This window comes from Eleginops maclovinus, chromosome 19 (genome assembly GCF_036324505.1).
Source record: "Eleginops maclovinus isolate JMC-PN-2008 ecotype Puerto Natales chromosome 19, JC_Emac_rtc_rv5, whole genome shotgun sequence".
Lineage (NCBI taxonomy): Eukaryota > Metazoa > Chordata > Actinopteri > Perciformes > Eleginopidae > Eleginops > Eleginops maclovinus.
In genome coordinates, this window is record NC_086367.1 from 20,048,752 (window position 1) to 20,075,577 (window position 26,826).

Sequence of the window (26,826 nt, forward strand, 5' to 3'; positions counted from 1 at the left end):
AGGAGAATGAAATATTCACCCATTAGGCCTCGGCTGAAACTCTTCCACTGCCCAGGCTCATGCAACATTAAAACACCATTCATGTTCTATTCATTGCAAGAGGACCTATTACATATAATCATCATTTTGGTTTAGTTTGTTCTTCTTTTTTTTCAACATTAAATGCAACACTGCTTCTGAGTCTGTATGTGAGAGAGGCACAGCGATACTGACTGCAATTAGGCCAAGCAATCATTGGTAAACATTGAATGGGATTTGATTTCCTCAAACCACACAGAAGGATGAAATGCTTTCTGCTTTGTGTCTCATTCTAGAGTCTGAAGTAACAACGGTGAACCGCTGCCTGGATGCTGCCAAGGCGTGTAACATAGATGAGACGTGTCAGAAGCTTCGTACAGAATATGTCTCGTCCTGTATCCAGCCGTCTGCTCGCTCGGGGCCGTGTAACCGGCCAAAGTGCAACAAGGCACTGAGGAAGTTCTTTGACCGCGTTCCCCCTGACTACACCAACGAGCTGCTGTTCTGCCCCTGCACCGACACAGCCTGCTCAGAGCGCCGCCGGCAAACCATTGTGCCGTCTTGCTCCTACGAAGACAAGGACAAGCCCAACTGCCTGGCCCAACTGCGGATCTGCAAAGCCGACTACGTGTGCAGGTAGAGCTTCTGAATGTTGTCTTACATGCTGCCTGCTGCAAAGAACAAGTGTCACCTAATTCCCTGAGTTGGCATCCCTCGACTCACTGAACCGATCATTCGCAGCAATTCTGTAGAAGCTCAGCTGAAAAACACTAGCTTTCAACATTTAAACACAAGTTTTATTTAAAAAAACATTCGACAGAGCCACTCAAACAGAGAAACCTATTAAAACAAAGTATGCTCAGCAAATTAACTCTAGCAGTCAGGCAGTAAGATCCTTTCAGAAGTCATGCACACTGTTTGAGCTGAGTTACTGCAATCATACAAAAGTACACATTACATTAATGCTAACCATCGAACCATTTTAAGATATTCGTTACCTTTTGTAAAGTTGTTTTTGCATTAGTATAAAATAAAATGTGTAGATTCCTGTGAGGTCGGTCAGGAAAGAAAATAAGTAATCCATGACAGCAAACACTCATCGATTTAGAAAGTTGTGCTGTGTTCAAGGGTTGTGATATCAAAGATTTAAAGCTGAAATAGATTTTTTTAGAGGGAGAAAAATTACATAAATGGAGAAACAAGCTTTGATACACAATATCAGCTTATCAGGGTTGCTATGTTTAACTTGTCAGCACACACCTGCCTGAGGTTACTGACACATCCAACATCTTGTTTTATCTGCCAACTCCTGAGAAAATGATCTAGGCCTCTTTGTCTTAGATGTTTGACCAGCTTCGCCAGTTTTATTTACTTTGGCTCTCTGCTGTTGCACACTGGACAGCTATTCTACAATGAATAGTGAGACAGAGCCGGGGGAACTCAACGAAACGGACTGGAAAACTCTTCCCTGAGTTGTCAGTAATTATGCTACACGTTAAGGAATAAAAGACATATTGCCACTGATAGTTTCCTATAGTTCCTAGATGATTACTGTATTGGTTAGTAGAGTCACATAAACAAACTCACTGGGGCTGAAAACATAGTAAAGAATAGAAGTAAATCTTTAAAGTACAGTAAAAAGAAAACAAAGAGCTAAAAGCGGCTACAAGTTCCGTTGTATGTAATTCTGAGAGAGACCACTTTCCATTGATGGATCTTTAATAAGACATTTGATCTGCCACGTATGGGTCAATCACACATGCTTTTAAGATGTCATGTCAAACCCAATTTATTTCAGTCAAAACACAACAATTAGTGCTAAAATTGAGACCGTTGAAAACCATCAGTCTTGACAGTACTGACCTATTTAAAAGAAATGTACAAAACAAAAGAAGCTATTTCAGCTCTTGCAAAATCACCTTTTGTTTAAGAGTGTAACCACTGATCAAAAGAGGCATTGTTTGTAGACAGTTTTGAGAAAGGAGTTAATTTTACATATATATTTTGGATCAAATCTGTGGGCGTGTCATTACAATAGCAACTAAGCTAACTAGCTTGCTCCACAGTTTGCAAGCTAGCTAGCTAAAGACCTCACTTGAGCCACACTCCTGATTAGCTAGCTTGTTAGCAGTTAGCTTGCATGCTACAGTAATTCACAAGCAAGCCGTGGTCACAGTGCACAAACATGCAGCTGATCTCTGTGGTGTTACTTTATTGTGAGGCAATATTCGTTGAAACCTCTAAAAAGTTAGGGTTTGACAGAAACTGTATAACCTTTGAAAAGAAGTTGCTCCAGTTTGTTTTCATGGCGTAATGCGTTGGTAGTTTCTCCACTTTTGTGCTCTATATGAAGTGCTTTGTTGATGTGGCAGCCGGGCATAATGACTTTCCCTCAGGACAACAAATGGCATTGTGTGTCTAGGAAGATAGGTCTGGCTGGTATGATATGTTCATTTAGATTTAATTAGTCAGCTGTGTTTAATTAATTCAATTGTTACACTCATTAACTGTGTTTAATTAGTTCAATTAAATCCCACAATTTCTGAAAGCAGAATTTAATGGCAGCCAGGCAATAAGCCCCTGTGTGAAATAGTAATTATTAGAGAGGCCATTATCACTCAGGATTCGTACATGACTGTCCTGCCAAGGTGCTCACGAAATATTTGTCAATTTACAAACGAGACATCATCGCAATCACCAAAGTGGCTGACCCTCTGTACAAGACAAGAGATCTGTGTTTACTCTGTTTTAAATCCCTGTGTAGCCCATGTGAGACGCTGATGAAAGCAAAGATTGCATTCAAATGTTAATTGAGTGTCAACATCCAATCAGAAAACAAGCAATGTCTTTATTGAAGTCATTACAATTCAGAGTGGGTATTTCTCTCAATCACTGGGCAGTCAAATCTCTGAGCTCTCATACACATCCCGTCATCCTCCCTCTCTGACAAGCAAATGGTGGCCAGCATTTAATCTAGTTCCTCTTCAAATGTCAGGAAGACAAAGGGTTTCATCTGTCACGGCTATCGATCAGGCATTATTTTCCACCGCCGCCCCGATGGATGGAGCATCTCAAGGCCCCTGCGCAGCCCGCCAATCCCCCACCAGTCAGCTGGCATTAACTGGCAGGCTGCAGAGGATGCCTTCACTTAGCACACAGCCTTTGAGTTTCACGCACATCATTACAATGACATGACAAACGAGGGGAGAGCGGGGAGTAGTGGTGCCCCGAGGGGTTCCCGTTACAAATGCCAGGCGACGGGGGCCGCTGATGTGATATGATGGCCGCGATAGCCTTGTTCGATGATGATGATGACGATGAGGCTAGATGTCTTGCCGAATGGCAGGAAAGGTGAGGGAAGGCAGAGGAGCTGTGGGAGGAGATATTTATGTGTGAGATCTATATTTGTCTAATCGGCTCGCAGCCAGGCCTGCCAGACAGCACCCACGGTAGTTAGAGAGCAGAGTCAAGGCCTATCTTTGCCCCTCATTGACTCCTTGCAGACTGGCAGCCTTCCAGGAGAGCTGGGAAAAAGGGGGGAGGAAAGAAAAAGAGGGATGAATGTCGCCAGAGGTGACTGGAGTCAGGGTTGAAATGCTTCATAGCGGGAGATCTTGACGGGTGGAGGGAGCTGATGTAGGAGTACAGGTAGTTGGATGAGCGTGGTGGGTTTCAGATCCACATCCTGTCATTGAGAGAAAATCCCCTGCGCCGGCCACCCCTCAGTAACACAATGTGTGCAGCAGCCAAGCACGGGTAAATGATGGATGGCATGTTATTGCTCCCACAGGTCTCGCTGGGCACAGTTCCAGTATGATTGCCAACCGTCGGAGCAGAGCGCCAGTGGCTGCAAGCAGGAGAACTACGGAGCGTGTCTGCTTGCGTACACCGGCCTGATTGGTAAGAACTAAATCTTTCTGTGCCAGCTCCGGCTCTCCCACCGTCTGTGATGGATCAGGAACAAAAAGGTTTTAGAGGGAGGAAAGCGGAGAGCAGACAAGTGTACTGAACAGGACTCAAAACAATGAATCAACAATTGTGATGAGAAGAGGTGTTCAGCGATCGATGGAGCGCTGATTAATGTGGCTGCAGCATGCTCGGCCAAGTCGTTGGCATTATAAGTAGTGCAATTACAACTATTGACCGCTGTTTTGAGGGAATTATCCCTGACGAGACTATGAGTAGGAGCAGGCAGAGGCGTAGCACACAGCTTATTGCGCTTCAGATAAAAACTTGACAAAAGATCACATAATGCACAAAAGCTTGATAAAAACCACTCAGTATAAACATGTCATTATAGGACAACAATACCACACTAACTGCTGCAAAATCAGGAGGAGTAAAAGGTTGCAACGTGACAGAGGGGGACAGATAAAGAGAGACAGGAAGCTGTGCAGCAGTGATTGGCCATTCTCACCATCTAAAGTAGAAGTGACACTCTTAAGGTGTTGTTGTTTGGAAGGCTGGGACACAGAAAATCAATGGAGGTAAATCAAAACTTTTTCGCCACACTGCCTCAAAGTGCAGCAATTCTATTTCCCACCTCTTTAAAAAAAAAAATACAAGCTGCAAGGCTATATTACCCTTTCTGCAGACCGACTTCCCAATCACTTCCTGCTGAAAGGCTCCAAAGGCAGAACAGAATAAAAAGAATACTTCTGAGGGACCTCTGTGCTATGGCCTGGACTCGCTGTGCTCATCAAAGACCTCCAAACTGCCGGACGACTGATGGAAAACTAAAGGAAAAGCTGAAAATGACGACTGCTGTAATCACTGTTTAAACGTAGCATCAAATAAGTGTCCCTGATCCCTGGTGTCCCTATAAACATGCAGCTCTGTGATCTTTATGTGTCTTTGTATATGATGAATACATCCGCAAAGGAAATCACATTGCCTGTGATGAAAACAAATGAAAACCTTTAACAGAAGCAGATTACCTTCATTCCTATTCCTTATTATTCCTTTCAAGACTGTATACAGTATTTCTTTATGGTCTAGCAATGATAAGCCCAACACCAACAGACGTAATTAACCTGCCTGTCTCGGTTCACTCTATTTTCATTTATTCCTCTTCACTCACAGTTGACACATTTGCATGCACACCAATTAAACAATTAACTTGATTTTAGCAACACTATGATTGTAGAAATTACCATTCAAACACCTTTGATTTGATTATTGTAATCACGGTATGTTTTAATCAAGCTTAACCAGATTAAATCAGTCAGTTGTGCTCAATTGTTTAATTTGTTAAGACATTAAACTTCTCAGTGTTTCTGAAAACACTGCTCTTTTTATTAGGTTCGAAAGCTGGAAAAACAGAAAAACATAAAGTCAGATCATTTCATTTAAACTAATAAAAGATTCCCTCCGAATCCTGTGTGTTATAAACCTGGTATTATGGGAGGTTGTGTAACGTTGCTTGCCTCTAACCTGACAGATCTGTGTGATTTCCTCCTCCTGTCTACAGGAAGCACAATAACTCCTAACTATCTTGACAACTCCACCTCCAACGTGGGACCGTGGTGCTCCTGCGCAGCGAGCGGGAACCACAGGGAGCAGTGCAGCGACTTCCTCACCGCCTTCCACGACAACTTCTGCCTGAGTGAGTACCAGCTGACCTCTGACGTTTAGAGAGTGTGAGAGCGGACCGAAGCTGGAGAGGGGAGCAAAACATTCGATGACACTTTGATACCGCGGGTCCTTCTGATGCAGCTTAACACTGAAGTCTGCTCTGAAAAACACCATGGTTTTAATTTCATCTGATCAATTTCGCTTTGAATAGTTGAAACCAGGTTCATAGTTTGGCTCTTTTGCCTCTTATTTTTCAATGTTTCAGGAACATGTTCAGTCAGGTAAAATGATATAAACTTATGAAGACTTTACATTAGCTTTAAGGATTATTAAAGTCAGTTTTTTCCTACATTTTTTTACACTCGTGCCCTTAAATGTTATGGTTTTACGCAACCACACAAAACATAAATGTATCTTTCTTTTCCAGAATTACAACATAGGGCTGGCAGTAAAGAGAGAGCATTGAAACACCATTAAGCTGTCATCTAAGCACATAAATATGTAGAGAAAATACAGTTTAACCGAACAGTAATCGATAGTTTTCAACATTTCAATCTCCTACTTTATTCTTGCAGACAGATCAAAACCACCCGTGAGTTATAGAAGATGAAAAAACCTTATGTATTTAACATTTCAGAACTAGCTACTCCTTCTACTAACGTTAGGAGAAGGCGAGTCATTTCCAAATTGAAAAAACAAGCAGGGATTTGAACCCTAATATTTGGGTGTAATGATAGACCATCTGTTATCTGGCCACGTTCTGCAGAAGAATAAAACAAATGATTTATTTCCTCCGACGTCTGAGGTGTTTCGAGGCGAGCAAACAAATTATTCTGTCGGTTTTTTTTACTTCTGTGGTGGTGAGAGCTCTACAGTTAAACCACATTTGCAGCCTACAGATGTTTGTCTGCCTCATCAAATAAAACTCTGCTGAAAGACTGTAGATTGTAGGTCAGTTCTTTGAGAAATAAGTTTTCCTAATAATATAATAAGGCCTGCTAGCAACAACATATCTAAGCCCAGCCATATCCTAAAGAAGATGTAATGAGATATAAGGATACATTGACATCGAAGGCTCTTAAATCTTTTGTCTTTGTTGATATGTTAAATGTATGTTGCTTGTCTTTCTTGCAAAAAGAGCTGCTGTGATGCTAGACAAAAAGCATGATCATGAAACTGCTAAACTAAACTGACTTTCCCTACCGGCTCCTGCTCTATATTTAACACACTGAAGAGAAGGATATTGACTTTTTATATTTCTTTTTTATTTGACCAATTAAATAGACAATATTTGGACTCTTAACCTCAATATAAAATCGATCCATTTGTTGTTAAAACAAGAAAGCTGACAACAAAGTGCTGCTGACACTTACCGACAACTCATCTGTAGGCCTCCACCCTCACTCTTTAAATATCCTCGGGGAGTGCTGCAGTGTGACACATGAGTGCAGAGTAAAGACTCCATCTCCATGTGTTTACTTCACTCTGTGTTAATTTATTTCGTCACATAAATAAGACTGGCAGACAAACACCCCCCTGAGTGATGGCAGTGGTGACAGAGCGCTGTTATTAATAGCTGGTGGCTCACAGTAATGGGTTACCCCGTATAATATCTGTTTGTTTAGATTATGATGAGACATTAATCACTGCGTAAAGAAAATAAGTCTATTTATGATATTAGGGTCCCTGTTTATGAGTGGCTGAACAAATGATAACATAAAGACATCATTGACGTAAGGATTATCCACCAATCCTCTGTAATCTTTTACCTTTTGTGGAAGCTTTTTTAAAAAAACACCCAACAACACAAACAACAAACAGAGCTGATGATAGGAGATGATCCCTCTGAATGAGTGATAGCAGCAGTGAAAGAAGAATGACGGCAGTGACAAAGTGATACAAGCTGTAGCTGCTGGAGTCGCCACACACACTGGAGTTTATTCCAGGTTATTATTTTTCTAACAACAGAAGAAGACAGGTTCTTACAAAGCCGTCGGCATGAATAATACCATCGCTGACAGACCAGTGACAGCACAAAGCAAACGGCAGCTGCTGTCATGTGGCGACACAACAGATTGGCGAGTTTGTCAAGTGTATACAAAGTCTTGGTTAAACTATTACAAAAAACAACAAAGTACCAACTTCCCATCAGACATCAGACAATATCCTTCCACCTTCTTTCTCCGGACACGGCTGCATTGAGCGACGGGTTTATTTTAGAGAGCGGCTTGTATTTCAAGTCTGAAACTTAAGACATCGCTTGAGATTGCTATTATACTTTTCCTTTGAGAAAGAACAGCTTGCCACATTGTTTCTTTACACTCTTTGTTGTCCAATAATGTTTCTGAGTGAAAGTATACCTCACATATAAAGTGATAACACCATAAAAAGCTGCTGAAGGTTCTTGTCCAAGATCAGTTTCCACTGTGAGATACTTCTGTACACTGGACTCCAAAACTACATTGTGTTCCCGAATCCATGGGGCTGGAGCAGACAGTTGCATTGAATACACTGTATCTGTAGCCTGTAGGCATGCAAGTGAAAAATGTGTGTGACACGCTGGCAGCTTGGATAAGAAGTATTTTCCTGATGTGTAAATCTGGAACAATTTGTAATCCCTATATTTCAAACTGAAGCCATTGATAACTTGTGGCTCGGAAGGAGGAGTAAGTGAGCTATCAGTGACGGTATGAATGCAATGTATGCTTTTTAAATCAGGAATCACCACAAACACAGAATATTTGGAGCATACAGTCAGAAATGTGCACAGAAATGTTAGACTTATTATACAGTAGAATGCAAAATGAAAGCAGGAGACGGGATGTTTCCTTCCACTGATCTGCTCTTTTCAGGAAACACAGGTGCAAAATAGACGGTAGCATAAGGAACTGTACCAGATGGAACTTAAATTAAAAGAAACATATATTTTATGTGATTGTAGAACAAGAAAAAGATAGCGTTCCTTTGTAAAGATAAGGTATTATTTGTACAGATGCAGGCTTGGGGTTAATCCAGTTCTCAGCGTAACGATCAAGTGAGAGGCAGCGAGGCCTCATTATCAAAGATGAAGAAAAACAGCAAAGAATCATCTGGAGGAGTAGCAGCAATAAAACAGAATCTGTACATAATAAGATTCATGAATAACAAAGAGAATACAAATCCAATAATACTCATTAAAAGCATTATCTTCTTCTCCAGTGACAAAACTCTCCGTACAGTAAATCCCTCGTATTAATTGTGCTCCACAAAGGGATCGCCACTTGACTTGCTCTAATGAGTTTTAATGAGTGTGACTTAAACTCGCAGCTGCAGAATGCCAAACAACACATTCTGGTGTGCAAAATTAACTTTTCTATAAAACAGGAACAACTCATCTGTAGCCCAAGAGCATCATTCCCTGGTGGGGAGGTGGTGGGTCTTTGCAGTGCAGAGGAAAATGCAACCTCGGATTAGGTTTACTTAAAAATGAGATCACTTAGTTGCACAGAATATGTGATTTTGTGTATCTTTACAGAACTGAACTGGGAAGGAAAGCAGTTATCTTAATGTTCCCAAACACTTGTAGCATATTATAACAGCACAATATAGCCACAGCTTTCATTACTGTACCCTATAAGTAACCGGCATTACGCCTTTCATTTAATTCTCCTTTCGCCTTGTTGTTACTCCCTTGTTTCCTATAGTTTTGTTTTAAGTACTTTATTGGTACCTAATTCATACCATGACATTTTAAATCGTCGGTGTTTAATGTATAAACACAATCTTGCCCACCTTCATAAAAAGTAAACCAACCAAACCAAAGACCTTCAAGCAGCAGACAAAAGATTTGGCAATTTTAGAATCGTTGTTTTTCAGATATTTCATTGCGGGATAAAGCCACTGTCGAAATTGCCACTGGACAAGCATTGCTCAATCAGAGAGTGACAATGCTTCTGTTCTTTAAGTAACACACTGCAGATACCAGACACAACGTACATTATCCTGTAGTGAGTTAAAGCTCCCAGCTGTTTTTTTTTACCCGGTTGATGGATGTCTAGTTTTTTTATGAAACTCCTCATGTGCATCCTGCAGCCGGGACTCGCCAGCCTTGCCGCTCCTCTGTGCTGTTTACTGTAAGCTCCTTAGAGGCCCAGAAAAACAAACCTCAGACTGACTGGCCTCATTTCCCCGAGTCTGAGCAAAAAAACACTGCTCTCCTCCTGTCTGAGCAAATGGCTGAGCCCAAACAGCGCAGACGTGATAATAAGGATGAACAAGTTTCTAATGGCAGAGGCGGTGCAAGGACCAGCGGGGCTCGCGTCTCAATTGGACTTCAGTCTTGTTTTCCCGGCAAAGCCACAGTCCTATTTTGGGAGAAAGCGTGCATAATGATTTGGCAAAGAGAGCATGGATTGGAGCCAATAATATGGAAAATGAATCCGCCCTGTGAGACATACCTGATGTTTTTCTCTCCCCCATGTTCCTTGTGTAATCACAATATACAGAGTGAAGTGTTTTTCATTCTGCCAAAAGATCTTGCAGTCTCCCCGGGATGATTCTGTTACACAAGCGAACGGCGCCATCGTCAATTAAATAAATCCTCCTGGTCTCTTTTGGTGATTACCTCTGACTGCGCCTGAATTCTTTATTTTGAGTGCAGGGCCCCCCTGTGCCGTGGAGTGCTTGCTGAGACAGGACTTAGATGGCCTTTGATGACTTTGTAATTTAACGTAATTTGGTTTCCTGCCTCCCAACTAATGAGGTGGACAGAGAGAATAGTGGCAGGAGAAGAATACAGCCGTCTGTCGACAGGGGAGGAGGAAGAGTGCTGAAAGAAGATCCTCCTGTAGAGTGAGCTCAGGTTTAAAAACAGCTGTCACCCTGCCTTACCTCCTCATCACAGGGATAATAACCACATCACTATGCACAACAGCAGCTCCGGACTTCTCTGAAAGCTGAGTGTATCAGGAAAAAATGAGAGGACACATGGAGGTGAAGCTAATTTATTTCTGCAATTATTCCATTTTTCTCTGGAAGTTAAATTGCTGGTATAACATGAGAAAGTGAGGGTAGCCAGGGATATGTCAGGACAGTGGCACAGGAAGGGGGTGTGCACAGGATGTCCTTTACCGTTGTGTTTCAGGGTAACTATAAGGACGGGAAAAGAAGCCCTTAGGGATAAAGTCAAAGAGATGCAAGATGGTGGTGCTTAAACAGCCATGTCCAAACATTTACAAAGGAACTGTCACAACAGCTTACCACTGAAGATATCAATTGGTGCTTCATCTCAGCGTGACGGCGGCTGGCGAGGCGTGGTTGCGGGCAGCTGGAGATGCACCCTTCACTCCTCTCATCCGTCAGCCTGCCCGCCGCAGCGCTAACTGCACACTTTCCCACCTGTCCTACCAGCACTAATGGCCCACAGCATCATTAGCACGCCGGTCCACAGCCCCTTTCTGCAAGCTGGGCTCAATCTGTTTTCCTCACTATTGACTCGATGCTGTAACTTGCAAATTCCCTAATTAGCTGCAGAGCTGGCAACAAGCGAGCGCAGGTCACCCTACAGCACCTCCATCTCTGTCTCCTAGTTGATGCTCAGTGTTGCTCCAGTGGAGGTAGGCGAGTCAAGGCCCCGCATTGATTGCTGCAGAAATGTTGTTTGCAAAGGCAATGGAGGGATCAATTTGTTATGATCCTGAGAGAAATCAATGTTTGTGTGTCACACCCCGATACTCCAGCCAAGGCTTTGAAATCCCATCACTAATAACCAGCGAGTCACTTCTGACATTGGGGCTGGGAAAAGATGGAATAATGGTGTGATTTTCATTTCTAAGCACCCACATCCATCTCCCAGTGTAAGCTGTGGATATTAATTGATGAATCCCTCATTCATGTCTTCATTTGAGCATATTTTAATTGAAGTGACTTTCATGCAAACGTAATTGCGGCAGAGTAACCCATTAGCCGGATGAGAATGAGTGCTTTATAGAATATTAATTCCTCATGTGATCATAATTCATTCTGGTTGTCGCAAATCCAAGAACTGGTGCCCTTTGGGGTGTATCAAACTTTATAAATCCAGCAGACTGTAAATTATACATAGCACAGAATGTACACACTATCATATTCCCTGCAGTCACAGCCTACTTACTGTAAGTGGCCCATTTAGGTATTCACCATGATCATTATATCACTCGGTTACAGACAGCTGAAAGAGGGGCAATGGAAAGGATGACATTTGAATCCACTTTTAAAGAAAACCAAGTCCAGTGTGATTTTTATTTTTGGGGGAAATTGGGGTCGAGATGAAACAAAATGAAAGTACTTTGCCATCCAGAGAATCAAGGCTTTATCGCTTGCATCTCACACTCTTTTATTATACACTTGTTTTCAGTGCTGACAGCAGAGGAGTAATTATCTGTCTCTGTCAGGTGAGGATTCACACCTGAAGCATCGAGAGCATCTGTTTATTTATTAAAATTACATCCAAACTCTAACATCTGTTCCTTTTTACACCTGTGACAGAGGGATAAACATTCCCCCATGATTGCCAATACAACTGTTTCAACATTGCAACGTTTTTTTCAACTGAGTGCATGTTTCCACACTCTGTACTTTGTGTAAATACAGATGCTAACATCCTCCTAGCGCAAGTACAGAAACTGTGAAGTCGTGGCAGCAGGAGATTGAACCCTTGTTGCTGTGAGTCGTGTTGACTGGGTTTGAGTCGTCTTGGATATAAACTTTCACTAAACATCTCTTTTACTTAGCTTGACACATTTTTGGCAACTTGAGGTAGCAGAAGAGCCTAAAACGCAACATGATTGTTTGCATCTGGCTCTAAAGTTTCCAAATATGTCCACCAGATGAATTAGCTTGTCAATAACGTGTCACTTGTTGCCGTGCAGTTTGTGTATTTTAGGTTTACTGAAAATAGAAAAACCTGCTGCTGTAGGAAACCCAGCTAATGAACAATTTGCATTCTGAAAAACAAAACAATTTCCTTTTTTCAAACAGCTGTCTCAGTGTATTTATTAATATTGGATGGGATCACAGTGTGAATGAAGATCCCAATTTAAACCTTAAAGGGGCCCTATTATGCCAAGCAGTTGACCACTCACAACAGAGCAGGCCAGCTAACCAATCAGAGCAGACTGGGCTCTGGCTTCAGACAGAGGGTGAAAAGAAGTGCTGCAGAACAAGCAGTATGAGAAAAATAAAGAGCTTTTTGAAGGCAAGACAAGTTTATTTATACAGCACCTTTCAACACAAGGCAATTCAAAGGCAATTCATTTAAAAGCAACAGGTGTAATAAAAGTTATAATGCAGAATAAAAGTTGCAATGTTAGATAAGAATCGTTTAATCAAAAAGCGGCGGCAAAAAGAAATGTTTCCAGCCCGGATCTAAAAGTAATAAGAGTAGCAGCGGACCTGCAGGGTTCTGGGAGTTTGTTCCAGATATTTGGAGCATAATAACCGAACGCTGCTTCTCCTTGTTTAGTTCTGACTCTGGGGACAGAAAGTTGACCCGTTCCAGAAGACCTGAGAACATTAAAGCATGTCAAAATGTCGCAGTAGAGGCACAAAATGTGACCCCTAAAATGTTAAACACAGTCATTTTTGATTTGATAAATACTTTGTGTCATTAAATAGCAGAATGGCATTTTGATTGTTAAATGATGACATGTTTCAAGTCATTTTTACTCAGATAGTTTAATCAATAACAATATCATATGTAATGCTTATTATGTAAAATCTGAATCTGAAATTCAACTAAAGCTGTCACTGAGGGGAAGTTAAATATGTTTAATCTGACTGAATTAAAATGTGTTAGGAAGTAGAAAGTACACTTCTTGAATACATTAGCTGTACTACTTTCAAACTAAACCCATATACATGAGCTTGATGGTAGTTTAAAGAAGAAGAAAGACACCTTTGAGAACGTGTGAAGCATTTCCTTTTATCAACGCCACATATTTCTCACCTTGTGCGGTGAATGAATAATTGGTGAAACGTATACACGGTGGATCCCCCCTGCTGTACTGGAGCATGCACATTTCCCTTTGAGCCTAACCCCACCTTCTGACACCAGCATCCGTCACACGCTCCAAAAGTTTCTAACTACAACATGTCGGCAGAGTTAAATTAAATCCGCTCGAGGAAATGTTTTGATCTGACAGCCGAAAGACGGGTCGTGATTTCACAGAAAGTTGCAGCAGCAGCAGAAGATGACACTACTTTAATTTTGGAGCTTTTGTTGAACATAATCGTTCACTAGTGTTTGCTGGTAAATCAATTTCTATTCCACATCGCTATCCTTCGATGATGGCATGCTTAGACTTTTAGACATGTTTGTTTTTCATGACACATTTCCTGCAGGCTGGACGATACTTTGAACACCCGTGACCAGCAGTGGCAGCCATAGTGCGGCTAACTTTGTTCCTACTGCTGCATGCAATGGTTTTATCATGCTGTCAATCATAGAGGAGCTGTGCACAAGGTCAGCTCTTCTCAAGTTCTCCTCTCAAGCGTCAAAGTTAGGGTTAGTTCTGTGTTTTAGAAAATATTGTTTGTATTTTCAACCCGACAGCAAACAATAAATGAAATGAATAATGTGGTACATGCAATGGTTTAGCACACTAGGATATAATTCCTTTCGTACATTAGTGAATGTGAAGCTGAATATGATGCAGCCTTAGTGCTAAAAACTGATATAGGTCATATTGGTCTGCTGTGTTCATGCTGCAGATATGTAGGTAAGCCAGACAGCAAAGTAGCCACTGTTTTTCTTTTATATCATGTCCAGAGACTCCCTTTTGTCATTAATTGAATTTGCATTATATCTGACTTGCAGCAGCCTATGCCTCTGAGATTTCTGTAATTAAAACTAAAGCTGCCGACAACTAAAGCCCTCTTCTATTTGGCTAAACAGGGTTTCCCATCGCTCATTTTATACATCTGAAGCTGAATTACTTTCCCAACAACTCTCCTTTCTCTCTTGTGTAATGGCAAGAGTCGACAGTAGTAGTCAAGCTTGCCTCAGGATAACTTATTTAAACGTATTCCCCAGGAATATGAATAACATATGTTATGCATTTTGTTGCACTGGTGGCCCAGAAAGCCAAGATGTATTCAAATGTGAGCTTTAATTTTTCAGAAAGCTGCTCTACTCATGTTTCAGGGACAGTTGTATTTCTTATGAGCAGAAAAAAAGAGCACAGTTAAATGTAAATGTTGGGTAAATACTTGTAATCTTTTTGTCTGTTTCTGTTCCACTTGGTGACATGGGCTGACAGTTATTTCATGTAAAATGAAATTCATTCCTTTATTCAGTAGCCTGATGACTCACCCCGAGAGGTTGAGTTGTTCTCTCACGCCGTGACCACATTATAATTACAGTCCTCCAGTACATAATTATAAAGGGACCAATCACATCGCAAAGAGCCATGCAGAATTTGAATAAAAAGGAAACGGGATGTGATAGTTGATGTGAAAATGGACAAAGACTTTCCCTAGAAAAGCGTCCTTCCACCGGCCCCCGCCCGCGGCCCTTTCCACTCAGCCTGTCCGCTTCTCTTCTGTTTCAGAAAACGCCATCGTGGCCTTTGGGAACGGATCCGAAGATAAAACAGGCGCCGCCCAGCCCGGGATTCCCAGTCCAGCGACGGACAGCCACAGCCCCAACATGGCAACCACCGCCCCGGGTGTCTCCATGGAAACAGAGCAGAACATCCTGAGAGTACAGATACCCACTCAGGTGAGACGAGATGGAAATGTGAAGTACAAACTTTCCCAAACACAGTGGCACTGATGGAGACGGCCTCGATCAGAAGTGGGTCACACCACTGCAGATACCTCGGGGCGTTTGTTTTAGTCTGCAGCGAGCAGCAGACGGGTGGGATTTACTGTCTGCTCGATTCAGACAGCGGCCGGGACACAGTCGGTCACATGACAACATGAGTAAAGAGAAGTGAGGCTGTTTTGAGTGTCCAAATTATGTGTAGGATGTTTGCATTAGGTCCTTTCCTCTTAAATTGATTCACATCTGCCAGCCAGGTTACATAAGATGAATTATTTACATCACAGAGGCACAAGGCTCTCACACAAACAGCCTCAAAGTGGAAAAGCGAAAGCCTGCAGAATCACTCACTGCATCCAGAGTTTCAATGAAGGCATTTTGGTCAAATTTGGATCATCGTTAATGTTTGCAAAGTGACAGCACACCTATGTTTGTGCAGAAGCTCCTCCTTGGTCAGATAAAGACTGTTAGAGAGATTTGATATCCATTAGCTGGTTAGGCAAAATAGTTTAGGAAACCCCCGGTGATCTTAAACAACACAAAACAGAGGAGAAAGTATCAAACTATTGTGGCCTGAAGTCAGTGTGAGTTCCTTTTTATCTTATTTACAATCCACACTACATCATAGAGAGGCCATCAAATACAAGTGCTCTCAGTATCAGACTTTTATTTTACCAGAGAAAAACTCCCAAGATGCAATGTGTCGTCTTTGCTGCCAATACGACAAGCCTACAAATTATAATTAAGTCCACTCTTGTTAGTCAGGACAGAAAATAATGATCAGTGAGTTTCCTAAAAGTCAATTTTTCCCTAATTAAAGTTCAGCTAATGAAGATTTTCAAGGACCAAATTGAATATTGGCAAGTTACACAAAAAACAAGATAACACATTATTGGATGGTTGTCCTTTTGTATAAAAAACACTCACTGTTATTGACAGGGAAAACCAAATAGTATTTTCTCTACAGCAAAATTCACTAGAAACCATGTAAGGGTAAGACATGTTGGTCCAGCTGTTTCTATTTCTATATGTGCTGACTCACAGTTCATCCTGTCCTCTCTGATAGACTCAATCCGTCGGTCCGGCTCCACTGCTCGCCATAGGCTCACCTATAGAGTGTTTATCATGCAGAGGATTTCAGAAGAAGGAAGCTTTGAAGATTGGATGTAACTTTATTGATCCCGGTGCGGTCGTTACATCTCTGCAGCAGTTTGAGAGTTCAGCGAGAAGCAGAGCATAAAGCAAACTAAATAATGAGACTAAAAGACGATTTAAACAAGATGAGAAACGGGATGTAAACAAACGCGTTATATAAGCCCGTGCTATTGATGGTTCAATCACATCGGCTAGACTTTACTGAAGAGGGAAATACAGAATAAACACTAAAACTGTCTCGAAACTGCTTTATCGACGATGAAGTAATACAGTAAACAACGATTAAACTCTGTTTCACATAAGTTTATTTGGACAGCTTGATTGCATAAAGCATACACACTGAGTTTCATATTGTAATAATTAGGAGACATTTATATATAATATAATTTACTCCAGGCTAAGGACATAAACTCAATGCATTTGGCTGCTAATGTGATCCCTTCCCTCCAAAAGAGGCTGCAGATAACATAATTGACAGTCCGCCAACAGATATTAATAAACTCCACTGGCTAAATGTGTAACTAGGCCATTTACTTATTTCCAGAGGGAAAGCTGAAGAAAAAAGAGCCAAAAACCAAAATTACATATTCTCGCCTCAGGTGCTTTGAACTACTCGTCCCACGCAGTATTGTTGATCCTCCTCTGATTGCATTAGACGTAATAATATGCTACAGAGGATAAAGCGGGGAAGAACACGGACGTTTCCCCACCTGATAGTCGTGTGTCGGCTCCGGATCAAGCGAGGTGTCACTGAGTAGACACCAGTCAGAGTTCACTTTACCACTGAATGATCTCTGGACAGCTGCCCTGGGGGCTCATCATTCCTTTAACCAACATCCTTTCACATTTAAATGGCTGTATGATAAATCAACAGAAGCAAAATAAAAAGGAAAGGCAAGCTTCACTGATACTGACGGACTTTAGGTTTACACTTCACATTCTAATTATCTTATTTATCCGTCATTTTTAACATTATATTTGTACGGTATATTAAATGTTTCAAAAGTCAGAATAATATGTTGAAAAAGTCATAGAACAGTCAAACATATCGTAGGATGGTGTGTCTTTTTGAAAGTCAAAAAGAATAAAAGTCCAAAGTATATGAATGTTTCCTCAATGAAGGACTGTACATCCAACAAAACATGGTAATAGAATTGATAAGTCATAAACAGGTGCATTGAAATGAATAAGTAGGAACAGTACAGCAGCGTCTGATGGGATTCAGATGTTCTAGTGCAAAGGATGGAGAGAAAGGAGGAATCCAGAGATGCTGGGACTGATTGAAGACTTTTTTCTGTACATGTTTGCAATGCATCTCCTGCTGTAAAATTGCAAAGTCCTCACCATCGCCTTTCTTCCACTGTGGAGACGTGAAATACAGCCGTTATACCCACATGTCTGCTCATAAAACCTGTCCTCTGGGAGTAGTTCCCCCGCTGCTTGTGATGAGAGGATGTTTCCTGGTGCTGAATCGGGAGGCAAATCACTTTTATTTATTTTACCCAAATGAATGATGACGCATCATGTTTGTTTTCTCCCAGGTTAACGAGAACGACAGATTGTGGGGCGACGAGGGGGACTCCACTCTCCCCTCCCCGGGCCTGTTGGACCATGGAGCCGAGCCCGTCCGCCTCTCTCTGCTGCTGGGCCTCGGCTGGCTGCTCATGCTGCTCCTCTCCGACCAATAGGAGGCCTCGCTCACCTGGCCTCCACGGACAAAACTCCAGACCTGGGGAGGGAGGGGGAGAGGGTGGTGTGTGTTAGAGAGAAAGAGCCATTTCTATGTGTCAAACGATGAAGGTGGGGGGGAGGGTCGACTGTCCCGCCCTGCTTCCCCTCACTCAAAATCACACTTAATCTCTTTTTGTGAATCATGACTCAGCAGATGTGTTGTGCAGTCCCTCAGAAGACAACCGAGAAAAAAAAGGGGGGGTGGGGGGGGGACCAGGAGGTACACGCCTCATTTCCTGCTTCATGCCTGCCCAAAAACAAACTGTACCACACACATGCAGACTCATACTAAATATCAGTGAGGAGGGCCCGGGGGTCCAGGGGGTGTACAGTGAAGAGACACTGAAGTGCTGGAAAACAGAAAATATGAAAAAAAAAAAAACTAAAACTTTTTTTGGTCCCTGAACATTCCTTGATGTAAAAGAAAAAAATTAAATGTTTAGACTTTTGTCTCAGATGAACTGTGATGAAGTGTGACACGAGATTTTAAGGTGAGTGTGTGTGTTCGTCCACATGCAGCGCTCTGCTTTGCCCTTTATTTTAATAGTCACCTTTTTATTTTAGACATTTTGTTACCCAGATTGTTGGATGGAAGCACAAAGTATATGTATAGTTATAACCGAGACAAATCACAAAGAAATGCTTTGACTGTTGTGTTTTCAGTTTCAGGATGAAGAGTTTATCTCCAAATAAAGAGTATATATATATATAAAGACAGATACTTTTAACACGTAAAATAAGATAACGATCATCTCCCAAAGTCTGTGTTTGTCAAACAAGGACCTACATTACATATTAGCCTTTAACTTGTATGGTAATGTTTTATTTAAAGCTAGGAATCATTTTGTATGAGTAGATGTCACTTTCGCATATCGTGGTGCCTCACTTTGGACGGGGACTCTTCATACATTCAGCTTTAAGTGTGACGGCCTGACAAACATTTGGGGTTGTTTTCTCTCAAGAACTGTAAAAAGATAAAAATGTGGTTTTGGTGTTGCAACAAGAAATGGAAACGAGTTTATATTTTTTAACTGTACGTGGACTTTGCCGCAGAGAAAACAGATATCTATCAACAGGTTTGTGACCAATCAGGCTTTGGCGTTGCGAGAGGGGCTGGTGGGAAAACAGCTGCTGTGGATCGGTGATGCATGAACGGATGCATCTGTCTTTTGATAGACTTGTGAGATGCGAGCGGTGACCCGCATTGTCCCGCTACTTGCCGGGACTTTCAGCTCAACGTGGGACGCCGGAGCATTTACAATACGTACTGTTAAAGCACATCTCCGCTCTGTGGAGCGGACAGTGTGGAGACCGAGAGACCGGGATTGGTTTACGCTCTTAACAAGGATTGTGTCATCTTGGATACTGCCATTGAATTGAGTTATCTGAAGAAACAGCCATTTGTTTCACTGCATTATTAAAAACACACACACGTATGCCGGTTTTAAGACCCAGACAGAAACGAGTTCCTCCGAGCTACAAGCAGACCTGATGAAAAGACACATTCTACTTCAAGTTGGATCTAAAAAAACTCACAAAATAAGCTCATGATATTGTCATAACAGCACAACACTTTTGGGATTTTGCCTGCCAAGTTCTACAGGAAAACTGTTAACTCATCCTCACTGATGTCCATGTTGTTTTGAAATAAAGGGGCAGTTTGGTCAGATCACAAATACCTTCTTCTCTCACCCTCAGAAGTATTAAGTCGTGGTGATATTTCGGGTTTGATTTGCCCAGGTTTTGAGATATTGCTCTCTGATTTTGCTGCTGCCATCAAAATAAAAATAAAGACCTTCTAGTGATGTTACTTTTAATTCCAAACTCTGATGCATCTGCTCAGTTCACTAAAGAGTTTTCACTTGTTTATTTAACTGCATCTAATCTCAACAGGTTTTCCTAGTCTCAACAATAGAATACATGTGAATAAATCTGCAATCAACAACCTTTTCTAGCCAGTTTGAAACACATAACTGACACATTATCCACTTAAAGTTGTTCAATGACTTTAAGAAGTGGTCACTCTCCTGTCCTGTTTTACTCTCCACTAACTCTTAAGGGAAATATCTGCTAAATGCTCCATTGTGTTCACCAGCTGCTGGCTAACTTGGTGTTAGGCATGTAGTTTTATCAGAGGGAGAGACACTAATGAGAGTGTTGGAAGTGAATAACAGGCAGGGAATTTGATGCTGGTAAACAAAAGAAACGGTTTAAAAGACACTTAAAAGTGCCCTGTAGCTGAGGGGGAAATACCAAACCAGGATAAACAGTGGATAATCTGCTGTGATTTATTTGGAGATGTATTTAATCGATACAGCCTAGTATCACGATACTGATACTGACTGCGTTGCATGTTGTATCGACACATGGACCCCAAGTATCGATATTTTATTATAACTATTCTTATTGCAAATCCAAATGACAGTTTTTGGTAACAGTTGCTTTTTCAATCCACTAGATGGTCATGGCCGTGGGTAACGTCAGTGGGATTGGCAGGAAGTTAGTCAAAACAAAGACGGAGTCTGCGAGAAAGAAATCAGAAATGCGCCATATCGCAATATATCGTATCGCACTACTTAGCATATCGTAGAATTGCAATACTATCGTATCGTGGGGACCGTGGTGATTCCCACCCCTAATAATTATGATTAAATTGTATTTTTTAAAGATGGATTTCATACATTTTAATACCAATTAAATGCCTTTGAAGACTTTTAAAGAAATCGTCCGAACCCTGTTCAATTTACAGTAAATCTAGCCACAAGATAAATATTCCTGTAGTGATATTAAGGTTCTTATTGGTCCCATAGTACACTAAATAACTTCTAACCTGTCTCTGGTGAACACTGTTAAATGCGCCCTCAAGTGAGGAATCAATGTGTGACATGTGTCAGGAAAGACTCCTTTTCTTTACTTCTAATTATTCTAAACCAAAGAAGTAGACCCTACTGCAGGTGGCAGCATAAAATAAAAAAGGCAGATATCTCAGAACCTGACCACATAAACAAACACACACACACAAATCTCCATAACTGCCGTCCTTTGGTTTGCGGTCGATAAGCGTGTGTGAGTGATACCTGTGGTTTCACAAGGCCTCTGTCTCTTATCATGGTGTGACACCAGCAGAGCTCTGTCGCTTCGCCTCGGTTTGATTTATCAGTCTGCCGGCGTGGCGTCCTGTCCTCTGGCGCCGTGAGGTGACTGACCAACCTGCTCCTCTGCACCACCTCAACCCCTGATGACGCGTGTCACTTCCTGCAGATAAAGAAGACATTGTAAATGGAGGTGAATTTTGACCAGTTCTCTAGCGCAGAGGGGACACACTTTTTCACCTCTCTTTCAATCTCTGGTCCCCTGAGATTATCCGCCTCTTGACCCCATCCAGGTTTATCACACTCGGCATCACCTCTCTGTACTTCAGAGAAACATGCCCTTTTCCCCCCACTGGCAGCGCCCCTGGCAATGAGTCAAATATCCACGACACACAGCGGGCGTGATTTGTAAAGATGTTATAGTATAGTGTATATACTACACAGTGTATACCATATATATGATGTCTATAACATTGAAACTTTGGCTAATAACAAAAGGGATTATATCCAAAGTTTTGCTTTTGATATGTCAGCGTAAAAATCACTGAGAGGCTGATTCTGACAACTTTATGAAGCACAACTTTGAGCATCAGAAACTTTAATAAATGAGACCCCTGGTGTCAACAAACTCGGACCAAGGGTGTGTTTCTTTCAGCCTACTGTATACCCCGAGGCTACGGTACGAGGGTAAACAGTGAGGCAGCTGAGGTCGACCTAGTTGCTGGAAAATAGCTCGAAGAGGAGTACAATAAAGTGCTGTATAGCCTACAAACCACAATTACTTGTTTGTTGTAGTGAGTCATGCCAAAAATATGTGTTAAAAGCAAGGTGAAAAATAACATTCAGATCAGATACAAATGCTAGACTCTAAAAGTACTGCAATGAGAATGATACTCAAGAAAAAGCACTGAAGTATGATCCGAGAATGCAGAAAAAAACCCAATTATTTCAAATATATCCAAATATCTCAAAGGAAATGCAGCAAAACTTCTCATTTTAGTGGAAAATGTTTTAGAAAAAAACACCATTAGTACGAACAGTAAAAAGTGAGTCATAATAACTTTAAAGTTCTGAATGTATAAAGAAACTAAAACTGTATGATTAATGTTGTAAGTAAAACGTACAGTCTCTGAAACGTATCTGAAGTATGAACAGAAAGAGAAATACTCAAGTCCTAATATCTCAAATGTATAAGATAAACATAACACGTTTCTGTCCACCACTGTGGGACCGTAAAGTACCTGAAAGTGCAGTTTAAAAAGAAACCACTGCATAATCATCTCCCCCACATTGCTGTTTGCTCAGGCGCTCATGCTGCCTGTGTGCCAGCTGTGCGTTACATATGGCGGCTGTAATGGATGTCTCCAGTCTCCATGTTTTGGGTCAACAGCTAAGTGGGACAGATTCCTGCTGTCCCACATACTGTATCTGCTGGGTCCCCGCCCGCTGCTGCAGGATGATAAACGGCCAAAACCCTGACCAGCGACAGGAAGCAGGGTACAGTGTGACATGTGGAACTTTTATATATCTATAACAGGGATTCTTAATTGGCCTGTGGCATTTTTAGATCCCCCAATTATACCCTCCAATATTTAAACCATCCCAAAAAAATCAGGGCAGACGCGACACCAAATGAACAATATACCAAAGAAGAAAAATGGTACTTTATAGTATTTTTTATCAGACACATATAAACTAAACTAAATGAAAAAGTACTTTAAGAACAACCAGCAGCATCTTTGAACAGTCTCACTCCAAGCAACATTTATATTTAAATGTTATGAATAAATAACTCTTTTCTATGCTGTCATCAGGTCAGTAATGTGTGTGAAACAGGTCTATATTTGAGATAATGGTTGATTATGCAACATTAATGTATTCATTAATACTATTTTAACAGATATGGGCAAACCAAATCCAACTAGAGAAGTATCTGAGGTCAAGAAATGCAAACGTTTTCTTTACTCAACAACAAATTAAAGTATACATACAAAGATTCTCACTAATATTTCAGCCATATATGAGCCCTGCAGATCAGCAGTACGAATATTAGTGGTTCTGCAGAGTCCTTTAGGGCCTCCTCTACCTTTTACTACATTAATAAAGTTCAATATATCATACCAAACAAACAAAACCTTGACGGCAGTGACCAGTTTGCTAGTGGCCTCAAGACAACACAATCTGTTTTATACATCTGTGCATTGTAAAAGGGGGGGGAGGGTATTTATCTCACCTCATTATCAAAATATGACATGGTTTTAACCTTCATTTTTCTTCTTGTCCTCCAAAAGATATGTTGAGTGAAGCACGGGAAAAAGAACCGCTGACATCTTCAGTGAAGCCCAGAGAGGAAGAGCTGGCTGTAGAGAAAAGGAAAAACAAGGGATCAGTTTAAAAAAACAAAACACTTAATGAATGTTCAGTCTCACCGTAACTACACTATATATTTTTAGGTAGAAATGCTAAAAAAGCAATGAAATACTTGGCATATGTCTCATTAAACAGGTGCCGCTCTAGCACACAAGTGGAAGCAGCTGTCACTATCATTTTAGCATTTACAGTAGAGAAGGAAAAAGGTAAGTGAGATGGGTGAGACAGAAAAAATAAACTTCCGTTGCAAAATGTCAGAAAGGTGGAAGAAGTTTGGAGCTGCAGTGAAGTGAGAAACTTCCCCTACATAACACAGGAAAGCTGAAAAGCATTACTGGTAACACCTCGAGCCAAGTGATGGAATGAATGAAGGACATTTCCCCAAGTACTGCACACAAGTATAAATTTAAAGTACTTTTGAAGTAAACCAACCAAGTAGATTTGATGAGTGGTTCCTTTAGGGCAGGTTTCTGAGTCAGCCACCCTGAAGCTGACTTAGTTATTATTGAGTCGCTATTTTCTCTGAGCACTAACGAGGAATACAATACTCATAACGTGTTTTACAAACTGCAGTCTGGGGTGAACTTTTACTTCTGCAACAATAAAGTAGAAGATTAGGTTAGGCTTTTTAATTAAATGCCAATAATAAACCAAAAGGAGGGTCAGAATTACAGTTTTATTGGTGTTGAATAATGCACTTATTACTGGACGATGATCTTATTAATAAAAAGCCGTTTAAGACTCTTTAGCACGGGTGGGGAATGGGAGGCTGGTTCTTACTAATTAATGTCTTCCAGGGTTTAAGTCTCAAATGCGTTTGTGCTTTATTAAAGGATTCATTATCATGCATGTTTTTAAATATCATTTTTCTGATTCATGAGGGGGAGTAGTTGCACAAACTGTTCTAAGCTCAAGTGGTTTATCAAAGTAACCACATGAATGCATCTACAGAATATTATAACTATATATATATAACTATACTTAAATATTACCATAGAAACATCATAATATCATTCGCCTTTGAACATATACATATATGCTATTTTTATTTTAGTGAATGTATGTTTCAGCATGTGATGATACAATGATATGAAACACAAAATGAACCGGAAAGTCAAAGTTTTACCATATTTCAAGACTTTCGACCAATAATAATAAATAACAACAGGTGTCGCTTTGTTCCTTATTTGACTAAATATAAGTTTGTGTTTTGGTTCAAATTAGGTTTCTATCAAATAAGTGAGTCATAAAAACATCAATATCGCAAAGCCAACTTTGTTTCATACGGATCAAATAAATCCTGTTAATTGAGTTGATTAAACATACACAGCCAACGTGCTTTTACTTTCAGTCTGTCGAAGCATCAGGATGTTTTATGCTGAATTCCCGCAGAACAACACACAACAGAGCTCTTACTTTGAAAATCCAGCGTCGCATACTGCTTCCGGAAACTTCACAGACAAACACCTGTTGAACATACGAACTTACCTGTGGTAGTTTTTCCTCGTATGCAACTATTAAGGACTATATAATGATGTCAGGCAGCTGTACAGTTACAAAGAGAATCACAATTATTTCCGGAAACAGTATTTTTCAAATTAAAGGTGGTGCAGGATTTCTCTATCGTCACTAAGTGCTTCTCTGCAGCAGTGGCTCAGTGCTTAAGAAATAACTAAACGTGAACACGTAAACAATCATGTATTTGTTGTTTACGGATACTTACATGATTTTCTTGTCAAGGTTCTTCTTTATGCCTCTGCAGCCCGGATGGCCTTCTTGCAGTCATGTAATGTAACAGAGTACTCAAGAGAGTAATTCCATTTAATGATATTTTAACTTCTATTCCAGTAATTGTTAGAGGAAAATACAGACATTTTACTGCTCTACATTTTAATTATAAAACTATATATAGCCTACAACATATATAATAATTTATAATAACACTTTTTTTACATGTAAAAACACGTGAATGTATGAACATTTATAATTGAGAACACAACTTGTAATGTATTATTTAAAAGAACAAAGTATTTCTAATTTTAGCTTACTTAAGTACATAACTTTTTCCACAAGTGGCTACTAATATGGTCCTTTATTCTTTCACTGATACAGTTTCATGCCCTTTATAAGAGGGACGGCTGGACACATCGTGTGGAGGGGAGTTTTTTCCAGTTAAATCCAGTCCAACTGGCAAATACTACACAAATGGGCCTTGAAGTGAGATCGATGCCTCAACTGGTATTTCCGAAGAATTCACTTTTGTTCTAAACTTTGAAGCCTAAATGAGCAAGTTTTATCCTACATCAAATGAAGCATTGCAACTTGTAATCACTGTAATACTACAGCCTTTTTGTGCTGTTAGAAACATCTTAGAGGACCTGCAAAGAAGCATCTCTCCACAGTATGGATTCACTGCATATTGATTTTGAGTGAAACCCTTCAACGCACAAGTAGTGAGGAGGGAAACATCATCATAAGTCAGAATATAACAGCTCAGTGTATAGGATGAGGCGGGGGTGGATGGATGGGAAACAACTCCTCTGAGAAATGTTGACTAATTGTGATAATGTGTCTAATGCTGTCAGCCAGACATGAGAGAGAGACAAAAACAAACATCTGCAACAAGGAAACACAAATGCAGCATTTTTGAGAATTACATTTCACAGTGTAACCTTTGTTCAGCAAATTTGAAATACGACGGGGGAGATTTTTTATAGACATTATTGCCCATGACAGCTTTGCTGAAAACCCGGTTGAATCAGAGCTGAGGAGAGAAAATTAGATTAGATTGGTGAAAGCAATAAAGACAAGATGAAGTGAAAATGTGTAGACGGATGTAAAGTCTGCAAACAATCTCAGCCTACCTGAAATTAAACTTGAGGGGGCGGGGTGGGGGGGTAGTTTTGTAATGTAAACAGCATCAACATAATGTGAAGGAGGGAAAAAAATAAGAGCCTCATTATCAGTCAACTGCTTCTGAGCAGCAGTGCCGAGTCTGTCAAAATGATCAGGATGGATTTAGTCAAAGACTTGAAATCAAAGGGCAGTACCTAATCATCTGTTTACACCGTACAGGAGTTCCTGAGGCGGGGAGGGATGAAAAAAAAA

The 26,826-nt window shown here is 40.8% G+C and overlaps 1 protein-coding gene and 1 long non-coding RNA gene across 2 annotated transcripts in view; one reads left to right on the forward strand and one right to left on the reverse strand.

Moving 5' to 3' along the window:
- Window positions 1–18,437, forward strand: part of gfra4a (GDNF family receptor alpha 4a) — a 113,343-nt gene extending 94,906 nt beyond the window's left edge. The window contains exons 4-8 of the mRNA XM_063909118.1: window positions 315–654; window positions 3,809–3,918; window positions 5,489–5,623; window positions 15,159–15,328; window positions 18,067–18,437. Of these exons, the coding sequence (XP_063765188.1) occupies window positions 315–654; window positions 3,809–3,918; window positions 5,489–5,623; window positions 15,159–15,328; window positions 18,067–18,213 (902 nt within the window). The 3' untranslated portion in view covers window positions 18,214–18,437. The remainder of the gene's footprint in view (window positions 1–314; window positions 655–3,808; window positions 3,919–5,488; window positions 5,624–15,158; window positions 15,329–18,066) is intronic.
- On the reverse strand, window positions 16,922–24,546 carry LOC134881139 (uncharacterized). Its single transcript, XR_010168006.1, has 3 exons — window positions 23,582–24,546; window positions 21,334–21,511; window positions 16,922–18,254 (listed from the first exon to the last, which is right to left on the reverse strand). It is a non-coding gene; the product is annotated as an uncharacterized LOC134881139 (long non-coding RNA).
- Between the last annotated feature and the right edge of the window lie 2,280 nt (window positions 24,547–26,826).